At 49.1% G+C, this 19,059-nt stretch overlaps 1 protein-coding gene across 1 annotated transcript; it reads right to left on the minus strand.

The window, feature by feature from the left end:
• Positions 1-1,768: 1,768 nt before the first annotated feature.
• On the minus strand, positions 1,769-18,251 carry LOC132461460 (reticulon-4 receptor-like 1; the record flags this gene model as incomplete). The annotated part of the gene is made up of 2 exons (XM_060056549.1): positions 1,769-3,968; positions 17,787-18,251. Coding segments are annotated over 2 exons (1,398 nt in total), but the record flags the coding sequence as incomplete, so codon positions are not given.
• Between the last annotated feature and the right edge of the window lie 808 nt (positions 18,252-19,059).

The following is a 19,059-nucleotide window of genomic DNA, read 5'->3' on the forward strand; positions in this document are numbered from 1 at the left end:
AGGAGGATGGATGGAGGACAGAGGGGGGGTCAGCGTTAGGGTCAGGGTTAGGTTTAGGGTCAGGGTTAGGGTTAGGGTCAGGGTTAGGCTTAGGGTCAGGGTTAGGGGTCAGGGGTTAGAGTCAGGGTTAGGGTTAGATTCAGGGTTCGGGTTAATGGTTAGGGGTTAGGGGACAGGCTTAGGGTCATGGTTAGGGTTAGGGGAAAGAGTCAGGGTTAGGGGTTAGGGGTTTAGGGTCAAGATAAGGGGTTAGGATTAGGGTTAGGGTCAGGGTTAGGGTTAAGTTCAGGGTTCAGGGTTTAGGGTTAAGGGTTAAGGTTAGGGTCAGGGTTAGGGTTAAGGTTAGGGGTTAGGGGTTAGGGTCAGGGTTAGGGTCAGGGATAGGGCTAGGGGGGATGGGGTTGGGGTTAGGGTTAGTCAAACAGTGTACAGTTTGTCTGGGGTGAGTCAGTGAAAGGGAAAGAAATATAAAAGGAAAGAAAGAAAAAGAGAAACAATGTCAATAAAGAAGAGAGGCAGCCCCGCTCTGCACCACAGGGAGGACATTTTTCCCGTGTTAGTTTTTTTTTCTGCCTTTTTTGTTTCATTTGAATTACAAAAGCCCCCCCCACAAGAACAACAGGTCACGAGTCAAAGAGCATCACCCCGGTGTGCAGGGGTTAGGGTTAGGGTTAGGGTTAGGGTTAGGGGTTAGGGTCTGCAGGGGTTGGTCGGCGGGCTACAGACCACCTCATGAGGTCCAGGCCACTGCATGGAGTACAGACCCAACTTTGTGTTTGTATAAATACATTTCTACATTGAGTTGCTTCAAGTCAAGTCATGATCATAGTTTTTAAATATCTATAATATCCATACAGATATATAGTTATATCTAGATCTATATTATTATCTTATATATATATATTTAGATATATTATCTTATATACAGATATCTATATAAAGATATAGATATCCTCATATATAAAAAGATATATATCCATCTATATATAAACATATAGGTCTAGATATAGATATAGATATCTAGATCTATGTATAAAGACGTATTCCTCCTCCACATTGACACAAAATGGTGACTGGCAGTTTGCTCCTGGTTCTCCTTGAGGGATATAACCCTAACCCTAGGTCCTCAGGTGGGGTTAGGTAACCCTAACCCTAGGTCCTCAGGTGGGGTTAGGTAACCCTAACCTCTGCCTTCAGGTGGGGTTAGGTAACCCTAACCTCTGCCTTCAGGTGGGGTTAGGTAACCCTAACCTCTGCCTTCAGGTGGGGTTAGGTAACCCTAACCTCTGCCTTCAGGTGGGGTCAGGTAACCCTAACCTCTGCCTTCAGGTGGGGTCAGGTAACCCTAACCTCTGCCTTCAGGTGGGGTCAGGTAACCCTAACCTCTGCCTTCAGGTGCGGTTAGGTAACCCTAACCTCTGCCTTCAGGTGGGGTCAGGTAACCCTAACCTCTGCCTTCAGGTGGGGTCAGGTAACCCTAACCTCTGCCTTCAGGTGGGGTCAGGTAACCCTAACCTCTGCCTTCAGGTGGGGTCAGGTAACCCTAACCTCTGCCTTCAGGTGGGGTCAGGTAACCCTAACCTCTGCCTTCAGGTGCGGTTAGGTAACCCTAACCTCTGCCTTCAGGTGGGGTCAGGTAACCCTAACCTCTGCCTTCAGGTGGGGTCAGGTAACCCTAACCTCTGCCTTCAGGTGGGGTCAGGTAACCCTAACCTCTGCCTTCAGGTGGGGTCAGGTAACCCTAACCTCTGCCTTCAGGTGGGGTCAGGTAACCCTAACCTCTGCCTTCAGGTGCGGTTAGGTAACCCTAACCTCTGCCTTCAGGTGGGGTCAGGTAACCCTAACCTCTGCCTTCAGGTGCGGTTAGGTAACCCTAACCTCCGTCCTCAGTTGGAGGTCCTGCAGACACTTCAGCACTTGTGATCCCCAGCGGGAAAAAAATCAAAAAATAAAATCGATCGCTTCGGTATATATTTTTACATATATATATATATATATCTATATATACAGACATATATTTCTCAGTTTTGTATCTGAAAGACTTTGTGGTGAAAGAGGTGCTTCATTGTCCGGTGCCGAAGAGCTTTGGGTTGTGGGGGACGGTGGGCTGTAGAGACCTGCTAGTCCTGCTCTCCCTGGGAACAACGCCCCCCACTGGGGTCCAGAAACACTCTGGGGTTAGCCCTAACCCTAATACACTGGGGTCTTCCCCTCAAACAGGACGCCCTGCTGCCAGTCAGCCTCCCCTCCCCGAAGGGCTCCATGAAGACAGGCCGGCGGTCGGAGTGGGGGCAGATCCTTCGTTGGCTTCGGCCCTCAGCTTATTTTGGTTGGACTTAAAATGACAGGACACTTAAACAAGCCTCTATCACATTCGATGTCAGGCTGAGGACTAAACCATCATCCACTCCTGCCTGTCTGCATAGTGACATTAATTGATGAATCACTTGGCTCTCTCTCTCTGTCTCTCTGTGTCTCTCACTCACACTCACACTCTCGCTGGCTGGCGTGGCTCTGTGATGGATGTGGCAGCAGCAGGCCCAGGTACTGCCGGTTCTGTAGACGGTCCAACATCCTGAGGATGTGCTTTATGGGGCGGATCTCAAGTCTCACTAGGCACAGCCAGCTGGAGGTGAAACAACACAGGACCGTTTACAGAGGAGAAGAAATGCATCAGGAGGGGCTCTGTGGGCCGCATCACGTCCCGTTCAGTGGAGCAAACATGGAAATCACTCAAATGCTGGATTGATATTGTGCTTTGTTCGACATTAAGCCAAGGTGATGTGTGAGGGGTTAAGGGGTTAAATACATGATATACAGATTTGGTACCACCGACGTTTTAAAATAAGAGTTATTTGTCCCCCTCACAACCTCATTTCTGAATCGACTCCAGTCATCTTGACAGGAACTCTTCTATTGATCGTCGTATCAAACGTGGTGTTGCGCTAGATATCGATAACGCCGCTGACACCTGTCACTAAGACACAACCAACACAGGACCAGGCGGGGTCCGCGGTCCGACCACTCCACAGCGCTCAGCAGAGGATCAGAGTAGCGGCCGACAGGAGCCACGCAGCCAATGGAGACGCAAGGAGGTGCAGTGGTGCCCTGCTATTGGCTCTCAGCACCCCTCTGGGCGGGTCCACCGAAGTTCTCGGGATGCACTTGTTCTTCCTCCTGGGGTGAAGCGATGGGTCGTTTTTGCCCCCGTCCGGGGAATAGTCTTTGTCGCCCCCCTCCACCTCGTTGCCCCCCCCCTTGCCCTTGCGGCCCCGGCGGGTGCAGTTCCTCCGCCCCAACTTGGGCGGGCGGGGCAGCGGGGAGGGGGAGGGCAGGAAGTGTTGGTCGCCGTGGGGAAGGTAGGGCCGCTGGTGGGGGTTGTGGTGGTTGCGGTAGCGGTTCAGGTGGTTGAGAGTCTCCCCCTGCTGGTCCCCTCCTCCGCCTCCTCCTCCTCCGCCTCCTCCTCCTCCTCCTCCTCCTCCTCCACCTCCTCCACCCCTTCCTCTGCTCACGCCCTCGGCGGCGGGGCAGCTGGGGAGCTCCTCCTTCCTCAGCACCTTCAGGTCCTGGTTGGCCAGCTCGGGGGGCGCCCGGCAGGCCAGCGTGGAGGTGGAGCCCCGGAAGCGGCGCAGCCACTCCCAGAGCGACAGCGCCTTGCAGTCGCACTCCCAGGGGTTGTCATTGAGCCGCAGGTACTCGAGGGAGACCAGCGGGCCCAGGACGGAGCCCGCCAGCTGGGTCAGGGAGTTGTTGAACAGGTAGAGCGTGGTGAGGCGCCGCAGGTCGTGGAAGGCCTGGCGGTCCACCCACTGCAGCCGGTTGTGGTGCAGCAGCAGCCGGTCCAGCGCGCCCAGGCCCCTGAAGGTGTTCTGCCGCAGGCTCCAGAGCCGGTTGCCGTGGAGGAAGAGGTGGCTGAGGTTCATGAGGTCGATGAAGAGGTCGTCCTCCAGGAACTCCAGCTGGTTGTCCTGGGGGCGGCGGGGAAGGTGAAGGAGGCGGATTACCATGGGCTATGTTAAAGCTAATCATGGGACTTATTTTAATATTTAATCGTATTGTATTCTCTCTATTCACTAACGGTGTCATATTTTTATGAATGGTGTTTTTCTTTTTATTCACAAAGGTTAGGGTGAATAAGATGAAAGCGTGTTAGAAATTGCTTTCATAAAATTGGAAGAATATTTACTGAATATTATCATATAGTAATTTTTTATACATATATAGAGAGAGAGAGAGAGAGAGAGAGAGAGAGAGAGACAGAGAGACAAACAAAAATATTTTTTACTGATTAAATAAACCCTGATTCTCTTATGAAGTGTTTATTAATATATTGTTATGGAAATTAGCGTCTGCATCATTATGCAAACCTCTCACAAGGCTAGCCATCTAAGAAACACGCAGCGCCATCCTAACCCTAACCCTAACACAAGGCCCTAACCCTAACACACGGCCCTAACCCTAACACACAGCCCTAACACACGGCCCTAACCCTAACACACCACCCTAAATCTAACACAACCCTAATCCTAGCACATGACCCTAACCCTAAGACACCACCCTAACCCTAACCCACAACCCTAACCCTAGCACATGACCCTAACCCTAAGACACGACCCTAACCCTAAAGGTGCGAACACACCAAGCGCGTACCTCGCGTACCATGTACGTGCGTAACGCAGCGAAAATGTTGCTTGACCATTTTGTGTCAAAAATGGTCAGATACGCGCGTACGTATACGCGCGTAGATGAGACCGCCCAAAACTCCCCCCCCCCCAGCCTGTGGCTGCGCTGGATTTAGGAGTCCAAGGAAGGAAACCCAAACGCCGCCGTGTTTGGATGGATGATAGAGCTTGAATCGGGTTAGATTAAATAATCTCGGATATAAATAACAATAATCGGGTTAAATAACTTCACATGGTGTGTCTGGTGTGTTTCCAGCATTCGTAGTGTTGATCAGCAGAGAAATAGTCCGCCAAGACGTTGAGGTTGCTTAGCAATCAGAGACTCTGTCCATGCAAGTGAACGGAGCGTTCACTCTTCGTCATAACTATCAAACCAAACATCCTTCACATTCACCGAGCGAACATTAGGAGAGTAAAATGCACATTTCTCGCTAGAAATGTTTCCATAAACGCATTTAATGGCGTAACTATGTTACTATTTCCACTCAGAATAAAGAAAGTTGCCGGCCGTGGCTGCCATGGACATGGCTGCTCTGGAGTCCGAGGTAGGAAACCCAAACGCCGCCGTGTTTGGGTGATAGAGTTTAGATCGGGTTAGATTAAATAATCTCGGATATAAATTGTCAGAGTATTAGAGTGTTTACGGTACTCTGCTTTACGGCTGTCGTAACGTAGCTGTTGATGTTTACTCCAGTGGGTGTTACGGCAGTGGGAGGGGCTTTCACGTGAGTCTTCATCCGGTATGCTGTGAACATGAACCCGAGAGCTCCTGGATAAAGTCAGAAGTAACAACTTACCTGTGTCTGGACATTCCGTGTTTTATTACATGGTGTCAGAAGTGGCCAGTGGTTTTGCAAAGAGTGTAAATCATGGCGAAGTTCAACCCACCGGAGAGTTTTAGCTTTGATAAACCGACGGAGTGGACCGACTGGAAAAGGCGGTTCGAGAGATATCGGACGGCTACGGAGCTCAACAAGAAGTCGGGTGAAGTACAAGTGTGTTCCCTGGTGTACGCAATGGGGAGTGAAGCGGAAAATATTTTCAAGTCGTTTACTTTTACTGACCCAGGACACCAGAATAATTACAATATAGTGATGGAGAAGTTCGACGAGTACTTTTTCCCGTGGCGGAATGTAATCCATGAGCGTGCTGTTTTCCACCAGCGCGTGCAGCGGCCTGGCGAGCCGGCAGAGACTTTCATCAGGGCTCTCTATGATTTATCAGAACACTGCGAGTTCGGGGTGGGTAGAGATGAAAATATTCGGGACCGAATCGTGGTGGGGATTCAAGCAGTCTCGTAAATTGCAGCTCATGGCGGATCTTACACTGGCGCAGACTATACAGTCTGTTCGCCAGTCAGAGACAGTGAACATGCAGATCAGTGCGCAGGCAGCAGAGGCCATGGCAGCCACGGCATCCGTACAAGAGGTGCGGGGCGCGCGGAAGACGAATATAAAATGGCAGCGCAACGCCGAGAGAGCGGAAAAGACGGAGCACGGGAGGAAGTGCAGCCGGTGTGGGAAAACAGAGCACAAGGATCCAGAGAGATGCCCCGCTCGCAATTCAGCTTGCAACAAATGCGGCAGGAACGGACATTGGCAGAGCCAGTGCAAAACCAAAGCGGTGAGGGAAGTAACAGAGGCAGATGAGCAGAGTGAATACTTCCTGGGATCAGTGAATGCAAACGTGAGTGATGAGTGGACAGTGCAACTTCTGCTGGGTGCAACTCCTGTTAAGTTTAAGATCGATACTGGGGCTGATGCTATTGTAATGTGTGAAGAGACTTTCAATATGCTCATTCCAGAGAGAGAACTGAAGCAGACTAGTGTATTTTTGACCAGCCCAGGGGGTCAATTAGACTGTAAAGGACAATTTCAAGTTAACACCACATACAAGAAGAACTCATACTCATTCCCAGTGTATGTTATTAGAGGAAAGTCTGTCAACAACTTACTCAGTAGATCCACTGCAGCTGAGATGGGCCTCGTGAAACGGATCGAGGAGGTCCATGGTGCCTTTGGAGAGCATGGCACGCTCAAGACGGAGCCTGTGAGGATACAGCTCAAGGACAACGCCACCCCGTACGCGGTGCAGACTGCGCGCAGGGTCCCAATACCGCTGACGTCCAAGGTCAGGGAGGAGCTGCGCCGCATGGAGGGGTACGGCATCATAGAGGAGGTAACCCAGCCAACCGATTGGTGCGCCCCCATGGTGCCCGTGCTCAAAAAGAACGGAAAGGTTCGTATATGTGTGGATCTTAAGAAACTAAATGAACAGGTAAAGAGAGAGAGATTCATCTTACCTACACCAGAGGAGATTACAGCGGAGCTGTGTGGAGCAACGGTGTTCTCCAGCCTTGATGCAGCCTCTGGGTTCTTCCAGATTCCTCTGCACAGTGAGAGTAGCCTACTCACCACATTCATTACGCCATTTGGCAGGTACTGTTTCCGGCGCTTACCATTCGGGATAACGAGCGCCCCAGAAATTTTCCAAAGGAAAATGTTGGAGACACTTCAAGGCCTACAGGGCGTCTCAGTTTACATGGATGACATTATTGTGTATGGAAAGGACATGGAAGAGCACGACCTCCATCTCCAGATGGTCCTGGAGAGAGTCAAGTCTGCTGGGCTCAAGCTCAATAAGGAAAAGTGTAAGCTCAGACAAGAGCAGCTCAACTTCCTGGGCCAGGTGGTCGATGCCACAGGCGTGCGGCCGGATCCAGCAAAGGTGCGAGCAATCCGGAAGCTCGCTGCACCAGAGAACGTCCACGAGCTCAAACGTATCCTGGGCATGGTGAACTATCTCGGTAAATATGTGCCGAACCTGTCCACAGTGGGCCAGCCACTGTACGAGCTGCTCCGGTCCAAGACAGCTTGGACCTGGGGTCCCGCACAACACACAGCTTTTGAGAAGCTAAAAGAGCTACTGATGACATCGCCAGTGTTAGTGTTTTATGACGTCAACAGACCCACCGCTGTCTCAGCTGATGCAAGCAGCTATGGGCTCGGTGGCGTGCTGTTGCAGCTCCATGGACAAAACTGGAAACCAGTCGCATACTGCTCAAGGAGGCTGACAGACGCAGAGACCAGATACGCGCAGATTGAGAAAGAGTGCCTGGCGAGTGTCTGGGCCTGTGAACGGTTTGAAAAATACCTCTACGGCCTGGAGAGTTTTGAACTTGTGACAGACCACAAGCCCCTGGTCCCACTAATGAACAGTAAAGACTTAGACAACGTTCCATTAAGGTGCCAGAGACTTCTTATGCGGCTCATGCGCTTTAAGCCAGTGGCTGCGTATGCGCCGGGGAAGACCCTTGTTGTGGCAGACACACTGTCACGGAGCCCTCTGAGCAACGCGGAGGACGGGAGAGACACACACTCTGAGGTTGAGTGCTACATTGCAGCAGTCATGGACAGCGTGCCAGCTACCCCACAGAAGATGAACAACATCAGAGCAGCTACTGCAGCTGATGAGAAGCTGCAGACAGTGATCAGGTACATTGGGTCCGGCTGGCCAGAACACGCATGCCAAGTACCAAGCAACATACGTGAGTACTTCTCTATGAGAGATGAACTTTCAGAGTATGGCGGGATGGTCGTGAGAGGAAGCCGCATCGTGATACCAGGGACGCTGAGGGCAGACATCCTTGAGAGAATCCACGACGGACATCAAGGGCTCTCAAAGTGTCGGGACAGGGCAAACGCCGCTGTCTGGTGGCCCGGCATCTCCTCACAACTGAAACACAAGGTGTTGTCATGTCAGTCCTGCTGTGAGTTGAGAAGAGCACAGCAGAAGGAGCCGTTGATCTCTACCCCGCTCCCCGACAGACCATGGCAGCGCATAGCTCTGGACCTATGCGAACATAATAAACAGAAATACTTAATCATCTCAGACTACTACTCGAGATACATCGAGATATTGCACATGAAAACAACAACAAGTGCTCATGTCTCTCTGAAGCTGAAAGCTATATGCGCCCGTTACGGCATTCCAGATGTGGTCGTCAGCGACAACGGGCCGCAGTTCACAAGCACAGAGTTTCAAGACCTCGCCCGTGAGCTTGACTTTGAACACGTCACCTCAAGCCCACACAACGCGCAAGGCAACGGTCACGCAGAGAGGGCGGTGCAGACCGCAAAGCGAATATTGAAACAGAACGACCCTCTCATCGCACTCATGTGCTACAGGTCAACACCATGCAGCACAACTGGAGCCAGCCCAGCTGAACTACTAATGGGCCGGAAGATTCGAACGACACTGCCTACCCTCGAGAGAAACCTGCAGCCCTCATGGCCCGACGGGCAGCGCATCAGGCAGAAGGACGAGGCAGAGAAGAAGAAGCAAGCCTTCTACTACAACAGACGGCATGGGGCCAGACCCCTACCCCCACTTCAGCCTGGTGGTAACGTCCTCACCAAGCTGGACCACCAGAAATCCTGGACAGCTCCTGCAGTTGTGACTGCTGAGAGTGTCACGCCACGCTCTTACATCATCCAGACGCAGCAGGGGGCAAGACTCAGGCGCAACCGGCGCCACCTGCAGGAGATGCCTGCTCCACAGCCGCCTGGAGGCAAAGCACCTGTCTTACCTGTTTGCACGGGCAATCCGGACATCAATCGACAGCAGGGGGACTCCAGTGTCAGCATGCATGCTGGTGCTGAAAATCTGTCACAGACCAGGTCTGGACGGATCTCTAAGCCAGTCATCAGACTGGACTTGTGAGTTAACATGTCCTCGCACTCATGGCCTTTGGGGGGGAAGAAGGGAAAAGAGTTCCAGGTGTGGTAACCTTTAAACCACATAAAAGAGTTCCAGGTGGTAAAGCCACATAAAAAGAAAAAGAGTTCCATAGAATGTTATAAACTGATGTGTTTTAATATCAAGAGTTCAGGAATGCAAACTGTTATCTTATAGTGAAAAGTAATTTGATAATCGTTTGATAATCTAAAGGTTTATTGAATATAAGTACTACAGAAGACAGACCAAGGGTTGAATGTCGTTTATTGATATTTAATGAAGAATGACATTGTTTACATTTCACAGGATGTTTAATGTGGTCCTGCTTATTGCTACAGAATAGCATTGTTCTTTACAGAATGTTTATCTGTTTACTTTATTGAGGAAAGTAGAACTAAAAAGGGGAGATGTCAGAATATTAGAGTGTTTACGGTACTCTGCTTTACGGCTGTCGTAACGTAGCTGTTGATGTTTACTCCAGTGGGTGTTACGGCAGTGGGAGGGGCTTTCACGTGAGTCTTCATCCGGTATGCTGTGAACATGAACCCGAGAGCTCCTGGATAAAGTCAGAAGTAACAACTTACCTGTGTCTGGACATTCCGTGTTTTATTACATAAATAACAATAATCGGGTTAAATAACTTCACATGGTGTGTCTGGTGTGTTTCCAGCATTCGTAGTGTTGATCAGCAGATATATAGTCCGCCAAGACGTTGAGGTTGCTTAGTAACCAGAGACTCTGTCCATGCAAGTGAACGGAGCGTTCCCTCTTCGTCATAACTATCAAACCAAACATCCTTCACATTCACCGAGCGAACATTATGAAAGTAAAATGCACATTTCTCGCTAAAAATGTTTCCATAAAAGCATTTAATGGCGTAACTATGTTACTATTTCCACACAGAATAAAGAAAGATGTCGGCTGTATGCTTCTGTCCAAGCTCACTACACTCTGCCAGTGACGTCGGGTCAAGCTCAACGCTGATTGGCTATTGCGGCGCGTATGAGCGTAAAAAGTTCAATTTTTTGAACTCCTCGCGTACATGTACGCTCGTATATGTACGTGCGTATATGTGCGCGCGTATATATACGCGCGTATATGTACGCGCCTCATACGCCCCTACAGCGAGTAAAATGTTGCTTGGTACGCATGATACGCGTGTACGCACCTCATACGCGCGTAAACCAATGCTTCCCTATGGAAAAATTGCCGATTTTATACGCGTGGTACGCAGGTAACGCGTTTGGTGTGGCCGTACCTTAACACATGACCCTAACCCTAACACACGACCCTAACCCTAACACATGACCCTAACCCTAACACATGACCCTAACCCTAACACACGACCCTAACCCTAACACACGACCCTAACCCTAAGACACGACCCTAACCCTAAGACACGACCCTAACCCTAAGACACGACCCTAACCCTAAGACACGACCCTAACCCTAAAACACGACCCTAACCCTAAGACACGACCCTAACCCTAAGACACGACCCTAACCCTAAGACACGACCCTAACCCTAAGACACGTGTGATGGAAAATCTACATGTTGTATTGTTTTGGTCTATATGAATTTAAGTTTTGTTGCTATTCTGTGTAATTTTATATAGTGTCGGCCTTCTGCTCTCCTTGTGTGAACGTTCGAGAGTCGTGTGATGCATTTTATTGCCTGCCTGTTCCTATCTTCTCGTGTGTCATCCCCCAAGCAATGCTTTGAAGTATGGGCCTGTTCCGACACTCTGGCTAGCGTAAACAAAGTCAGAGAGTTACATGGCACGGCCGCCGACCCCACCTTAGCCTCGGGGGGGGAGCTTCAACTGTAAAGATAACAATCTGGTGAACAAAGACTTTTAGTATTGGGGGACCACCCCCTTCAGGACCCAAACGAAGTGAATAAAAACTCATTGATTGGAAGACTCAATGGACTTCTCCCCAGCGTACCTTGAGTATGAAGTAACACGCAAAGAGAAGCTCCCATCTGAGGCCTCAGATTATTGTAATGTATGCCTGTTGTGTTGTTTGTTGATGCATGTTGTGATGTATCTTTGTTCGTACTTTTATTACAAATATATATAATCATTAATTGTCAACAGTATTGTGTGCTTTTTTGCATCTAAATATCTCATCTGTCTTAGACGCAAACTCTGATAGAGAAATTGCCACAACAATTTGGGGGCTCGTCCGGGATACCTAACCTGAAGATTCTACGAAATATCAGCTTCCAAGACAGGTCTGAGGATTCGTTCTCAGTCCCAAAGCTCTACCTCGCCTCCAGGTGACTGTAACCAGACTAATGGGGTCGAGGAAAGGGTGTCTGTGGGGGATGAAGTAGGGGTATTCAGTACGGTATCCAAAGGAAAAAGAATTCGAGCAGGTGAGATCACAATACTGTTAAAGCTTCCAAATAAAATCCGTTACAGGAACGGTATATAAATGTTTTGGTAAACGTAAACTTATATCTGAACTTAGGCCTCGTTCAAAGAAACTCTGTTATAGGAACATGCGGTAGCTCCGTTTCGCTTCCGTCAATATATATATGGCTATATACAGGCTCGGACTGGTAATCTGTGATACCGGGCATTTGCCAGAAGGGCCGGTCCACATTTCGGCGTGCGAGGGCCGGCCCTCCTTCAATCATACCGGCCCCAATACTGATTATACGACCGCCTTACTTACCTGACAATACGGATAGCTCAAAGAGCCCAAGAAAGAACCTAACGTCAAATTGTTGCAATGGTGCATCCAGTATATATAGCGCTTCCTTGTCATGCACATCTATGTGACGGTTGGTATATGGTATAATTTTCTATTTCTTCAAACTGTAAAATCCTGTTTCTTCAAACTGTACAATCATTGCAACAAACTAAATTAAAATAAAACTAAAATGCTTTCTTTAAAATAAACTACGATTTTCTTCTTATATTTGGCGAATTTATGTTCGAATATTTTGCAAAAACATGTTGCGGTGCACGATGGGATTATACATCTAACAGCGAACGTTAACGGTCCATGGATGCTGCGGATGTTGCTTCGCTTATATTTTAATTTCAGTGGATGGGCTAAAAATCATGGAAAGAGTTGGCAAAAAGAAGAAAGGGGGAGCGGAGACGATTCGGGACAAAAGGCAGAAATCTCTACAAGCTGAGGCGTCTGGATGTTTTAAAATAGATCGCTTGTTTGCTGTGGCCAGTGCTTCAACCGTTGCTGGACAGTCCGGGTATGTTAAACCGTGTGGATTAATGTGGAATAATTGCAACTTGCAAGAAGCCCCGCGATCAAGACAGCGTCAAGGTAGGCCGTTTGGTTTTTAATTGTGCCCACCGCGACATGTTGACTTCGGCTCACAGGTCTTTCTTAAGTAGGTTCGCTGAAGTTGGTTCGGCTCATTTGCGCTAAAGGGGGGGGGGGGGGGGGGGTCGGTCGGTCGGTCCATAAGGGGCCGGTGTAGATGGAAAAATGCCAGGGCTGAAAATCGTTCCCAGTCCGACCCTGGCTATATAGGTAACAGAAAGGGCAGCTAGGGTCTGTCAGGGACGGTAAAGGGAAACCCGTTGAAGCGCGGTTGGTGTTATATATATATATATAAATAATAATAATAGGTATTCATTAATAAATATATGTATATGTGTGTAGTAACAAGGAGGTTTCGGGGATATTAGATAATTTGTTAAATAATAACTAATAGTGTAAAAGGAATTTTTATCGGGAAAAACAGAGATAACGGGGCCTGCAAAGGTGATGTTGGAGAAGCATGGTGAATCGGCTCTGGAGGGTTTAAAATATTGGTGCAAACTGGGTTTTCCTGAAATGGGGAGTTTTAGCTTAAAACGATTACAGGAGTTAGAGAAACGATTGTTGGAGTCAGAAATGAAAAACAAAAGTTCCAAACTATGTTGGTGTGCATTTTATTTGTGGGAAAGAGAGGGCCAGGATAGAAAAAAAAATCAGCCAGGGACAGAGAGCGTAGAGAGTGTAGGGATTTTTAATCTCAATGTCACCCGAGATATAGACCCGGACCTGGACTGCACCGGCGGACCGCGTGCGAATCCCCCTTCTCCTCCCCCGTATGACAACGCCCATGAAGCCGCCTCATCGGACAATCTCTACCCTGACCCCGAAGAAGAGGAGAAAGCACCCGCTCGCAGCGCGAGAGAAGATAGGCCTGCAACTCGTAGCCAGGGGAATGCTCCACAATCATTCCAGCAGGCGACGGCCACACCGACCAAGCGGGAACCCGTCGCCAGCCGCTTGAGAAACCAGGGAATGGCGTTCTCCCCAACTCTTAAACATGGGGACGTGATGGATGGACAATTCCCCATAGTCGAAGTACTGAACCCCCAGGATGGCAGTCCAGCATACGTTTTCCGTGCATGGAGACCCAGTGACATTAAGGACATAGCGGAATGGCTCCCAGACCCATCTGCAGTGGGAGGGGCTGCCTTCGCCACAGCCCTTCAAGAGTTGGTCCAACAACACAAGGCCTCCATCAGCAAAGTTCGCCAACTCTGTACGTACAGCCAAGGCGACATGCCCGGGAGGGACGAAGCCAAGAAGCTCCAGCTCGCCCAACTGGAGGCCCTGGAGAATCTTAAGCCCACCCGTCGCAACAGAGACCAAAGAGGCGACCGGCCGAAAGAAAAGAGAAAGGAGAACGCCAGACGATGGAACTGTCATTATTGTGGAGCCGAGGATCATTTGATCAAAGACTGTCCAAAGGAAAAAGAGAGAGGCAAAGATGGAAGGGGGCATTCGCATTGACGGGACGCCGGAGCAGGACAGGTCCAAGGAGGAGGTATGAGCACCATAACACAAACACAACGCACACAAGCACCACATCCAAATTATTGTTGTATGGTTCACCAGCCTTAAGCGAGCTAATCAGCTAAATGTAATATTAGATATGGTTATTTTAAACAAAGGGCTATTGTAGACAGTGGATACTCGATTTTTACAATCTATCACAACCAATTTAATGGTCAACCATATCACACAGCCATGACATGACCCCAACTGACCCAGACTAACCCCGACTGACCCCCACTGACAACAGAAGTGTATTGCCTAATATTGAAAATGCAGATTTTTATATTATGATATTTTGTTAATGTTTTATGGCCAAAATGGCAACAAGGTGAATTAATGAACGTATGAGAGAGATTGGAAGAAGTATGTGTTATGGAAGGAGAAGAGATAGATAAGAACGTAAGGCAAGGCAAGATAAGGAAAGGGGTGGGGAGAAAGATAACCCATCTGCATTAAGTTTTGTTCAAATAGATCCGGACCTGGACAACGCTCCTCCTCCTCCTGCTTTCAGCCCGACCAGTGGCCCAATACAGTGCAAATACCCCACGTCACAACTCCTCTGCATCAGACTTTATGAAGTTACAGACCATGGGAGGCCCACCTGAAGAGCTACGGAACGGTCTGCTGGACGACACAAGGAGACAGTCCAGCAGGACCAAAGCACCAGAGTGGTGGCCTCCATGGTGCCTGTGTAGCCACATTGAAGTGGCCTGAACATTGAGACAAAGGAGGGTCTCAGAGACGGGAGATACGTGGGGACAGGCACTTCAAAGGACAGCCCGTGATGCAAATGAGAGGCAGAAAGCAGAGAGAGAGAGGTGGAGGCGTGTCCAGGCGGATGGAGAGAAGAGCAGTGTCCAGGCGGATGTAAAGTATCGCACTAGACACAGCATACATATTACAAGAGAAAGATCTAATGTGTAACTAGGACTGTGTATAAATTGTGTGATAATTTCTTACATCTGAAAGGTTTGAAAGTCATCAGGAAAAGTGGTTTGAAGAAACATAGACAAGTAGAAAAGTTGAAGGTTAAAGAAATGTGTTAGACAGAGTTCAAATGTACGACAGCGGTAGAATTCATTAAGGCACAAAACGTTAAAATTGAACCCCAAAAAGCATAACCATGATGTATGCTACAATGTTTTTCAGAATTAAAGTAGAAGGTTTTTGGTGCGCTCGCAACAGCAAGCCATGCTTACAGGCCTGGGCTTTCCCTTATTTATGGTAAATTGACACATGGGAGAATCATGCGTCAAGAGGGGGGATGGGGAGCCCACAACAACAACCTTGGGTATACCAAAGCAAACCAAAGGAAATAATTACTAAAAAAAAAAATAAACAAACCCCATGTAGGTCCCTCAGAAAAATCATGAAGGACAATGGGAAAGAGAAGAGGAATACCGTTTAAATGTTGGGTTATACTGTGTGTTATTAATGCTGACTGGATTGACAATTAATGTTTAGAGTAGTAAACATTAAGTGCTTGCCAACTACTCATGTGTTTGCATCACGGAAGCAGCATTAAGGACACATCAAATAAGAATATTTTTGTTTAGAAATGTTTTTAAGAGGTAGCCTTGTTTCTTTGTTTTAGTTTTCTTTTCTGTTTTTATTTGTATGACTTTTGAATATATGGAAACAGATGACTTGATTGTGATGTTAGGTGATTTTATGCAACCTTCTGTAAAAGCGAACGGTGGTATAAATAGTCTGAACAAACTCCTATAAAAGCGGAGAAGTGCTGATGGTCGGACATGATAGATTTTTGAATTTGTGATTATAAAATAATCAAAGGGGGGATTGTGATGGAAAATCTACATGTTGTATTGTTTTGGTCTATATGAATTTAAGTTTTGTTGCTATTCTGTGTAATTTTATATAGTGTCGGCCTTCTGCTCTCCTTTTGGGTCATTTAAAGTGTGAACGTTCGAGAGTCGTGTGATGCATTTTATTGCCTGCCTGTTCCTATCTTCTCGTGTGTCATCCCCCAAGCAATGCTTTGAAGTATGGGCCTGTTCCGACACTCTGGCTAGCGTAAACAAAGTCAGAGAGTTACATGGCACGGCCGCCGACCCCACCTTAGCCTCGGGGGGGGGGGCTTCAACTGTAAAGATAACAATCTGGTGAACAAAGACTTTTAGTATTGGGGGACCACCCCCTTCAGGACCCAAACGAAGTGAATAAAAACTCATTGATTGGAAGACTCAGTGGACTTCTCCCCAGCGTACCTTGAGTATGAAGTAACACGCAAAGAGAAGCTCCCATCTGAGGCCTCAGATTATTGTAATGTATGCCTGTTGTGTTGTTTGTTGATGCATGTTGTGATGTATCTTTGTTCGTACTTTTATTACAAATATATATAATCATTAATTGTCAACAGTATTGTGTGCTTTTTTGCATCTAAATATCTCATCTGTCTTAGACGCAAACTCTGATAGAGAAATTGCCACAACACACGACCCTAACCCTAAGACACGACCCTAACCCTAAGACACGACCCTAACCCTAAGACACGACCCTAACCCAAAGACACGACCCTAACCCTAAGACACGACCCTAACCCTAAGACACGACCCTAACCCTAACCCTAACACACGACCCTAACCCTAACACACGACCCTAACCCTGACACACGGCAGTAAAATAAAAAAAGGAGCAAATGATTAATCTTTCTGCTGTACAGAAGAATTTAGGTGTCATTTATAGACGGCCAGAATGTGGTGAACCTCTTCCAGTCCACGTTCTTATTGAGCTTGATACCACAAGCAGAACTTCAGCACGCCGTTTAATGTCCATATCTATGGATTCTCCTGCCAGCTGCGATGGAGGACACACTGGACACCTCAACTGGAGATGGACCCTTCTTCTCTGTGCACAAACAGGCCTCTACCGCAATTATTGACGCATCACCGCATAATAGCTCATCCTCACCTCCTGTTCCCCGTTAGCGGTGGGCTTCTGGTGGAGGACACTGCTAGAACGCTGACAGAACGCTGATAGAACGCTGACAGAACGCTGATAGAACGCTGCTAGAACACTGATAGAACGCTGCTAGAACGCTGCAAGAACGCTGATAGAACGCTGCTAGAACGTTGATAGAACACTGCTAGAACACTGCTAGAACGCTGCTAGAACACTGATAGAACGCTGCTAGAAAACTTCTAGAACGCTGCTAGAACACTGATAGAACGCTGCTAGAACGCTGATAGAACGCTGATAGAACGCTGATAGAACGCTGATAGAACGCTGATAAAACGCTGATAGAACGCTGATAGAACGCTGATAGAACGCTGCTCCCTGCTGTCTAGGGGCATCACCGGCCTCCCCTCATTTCACTAATAGGTAAAGTATTGGTTTTATGCACATAACTGCCGGGGTGTAAAGTGGCGCCTTGTTGGTCAATGTTAGTGAGGTCAAATGAATCGGAGGTCTGATCCAGCCTTGATCCACCAGGCTGTGGGTGGGTTAGGGTTAGGGTTAGGGTTCGGCCCTAACCCTAACCCTAACCCTAACCCACCAGACTGTGGGTGGGGACCAGCGACCCAGAGAGCAGCTCACCTGGAGGTAGAGGTACTGCAAGCTGCTGAGGCCCTCAAGCAGTCCGGCCGGCAGGGTGACCAGCCCGCACTGGTACAGATGCAAGGCGTGCAGCCGGCCCAGCCCCCGGAAGGTGTCCCCCGCCAGGGCCCGCAGGTGGCGGTTGTCCCCCAAGTCCAGCTCCTCCAGCCGGTCGAAGCCATGGAAGGTGGAGGGCTGGATGTAGGAGATGTTGTTGGAGTACAGCCACAGCATGGCGGTGGTGGGGGAGAAGTGGCCCTGCAGCAGCCGCTGGATCTTGTTGTTCTGCAGGAAGACTCGCTCGCTCTGCGCCGGGATGCCCTCCGGAACCGCCTGGAAGTTGTGGGCCTGGCAGGAGACGGTGCTGGGGGAGGTGTAGCAGATGCAGTGACGCGGGCAGGGCTGGGAGAACTCCAGGCCACACAGCAGCAGCAGCAGCTCCAGGCCACCCCAACCTGGGAGATGAGGAGAGGAGGAGGAGAGAGGAGGAGAGGAGAGGAGGAGAGGAGGAGGAGAGGAGGAGAAGAGGAGGAGAGGAGGATGGGAGAGGAGGAAGAGGAGGAGGGGAGAGGAGGAAGAGGAGGAGGGGAGAGGAGGAGGGGAGGGAGAGGATGAGGAGAAGGAGAGGAGGAGGGGAGAGGAGGAGGGGAGGAGGGGAGAGGAGGAGAGGAGGAGGGGAGAGGAGGAGAGGAGGAGAGGAGGAGGGGAGAAGGAGGAGAGGAGAGGATAGGAGGAGAGGATAGTATGGAGCAGGAGGAGAGGAGAGGAGGAGGGGAGAAAGATGTGATGAGAGGAGAGGAGGGAGGAGAAGTGGGTAGGAGGAAATACAAAAGAAAACAGAGACACTGAATAATGTGAGACTTCAGTGAATTCTTCAGCCTCCTCTTCTCTCTGTGAACAAAACTCTCAACAACAAAGGAGCCAGTGAACAACAACGCACACATGAACACGCGCAGACGCACACACACCCTGCACACATGAATACGCGCAGACGCACACACACCCTGGACACATGAACACACGCATGCGCACACACACACTTATTGAGGGCATGGGACCTATTCATTAACCCTAACCCTAACCCTGATCATGAACCCTAACCCTGATCATAAACCCTAACCCTAACCCCAGTGTCTCTGGTCTTCATGCTGAACGGGGGGCTGACCATATGAGCCCCCCCTCCCAGACCGGCCCCCTGAGGAGTGACAGGTGTCTCTGACAGGTGACCGATTGGGGGTCTTTAGAGCCTCTGTGTTTGACAGAGAGTCACCTG

This window comes from Gadus macrocephalus, chromosome 7 (genome assembly GCF_031168955.1).
Source record: "Gadus macrocephalus chromosome 7, ASM3116895v1".
Taxonomy (NCBI): domain Eukaryota; kingdom Metazoa; phylum Chordata; class Actinopteri; order Gadiformes; family Gadidae; genus Gadus; species Gadus macrocephalus.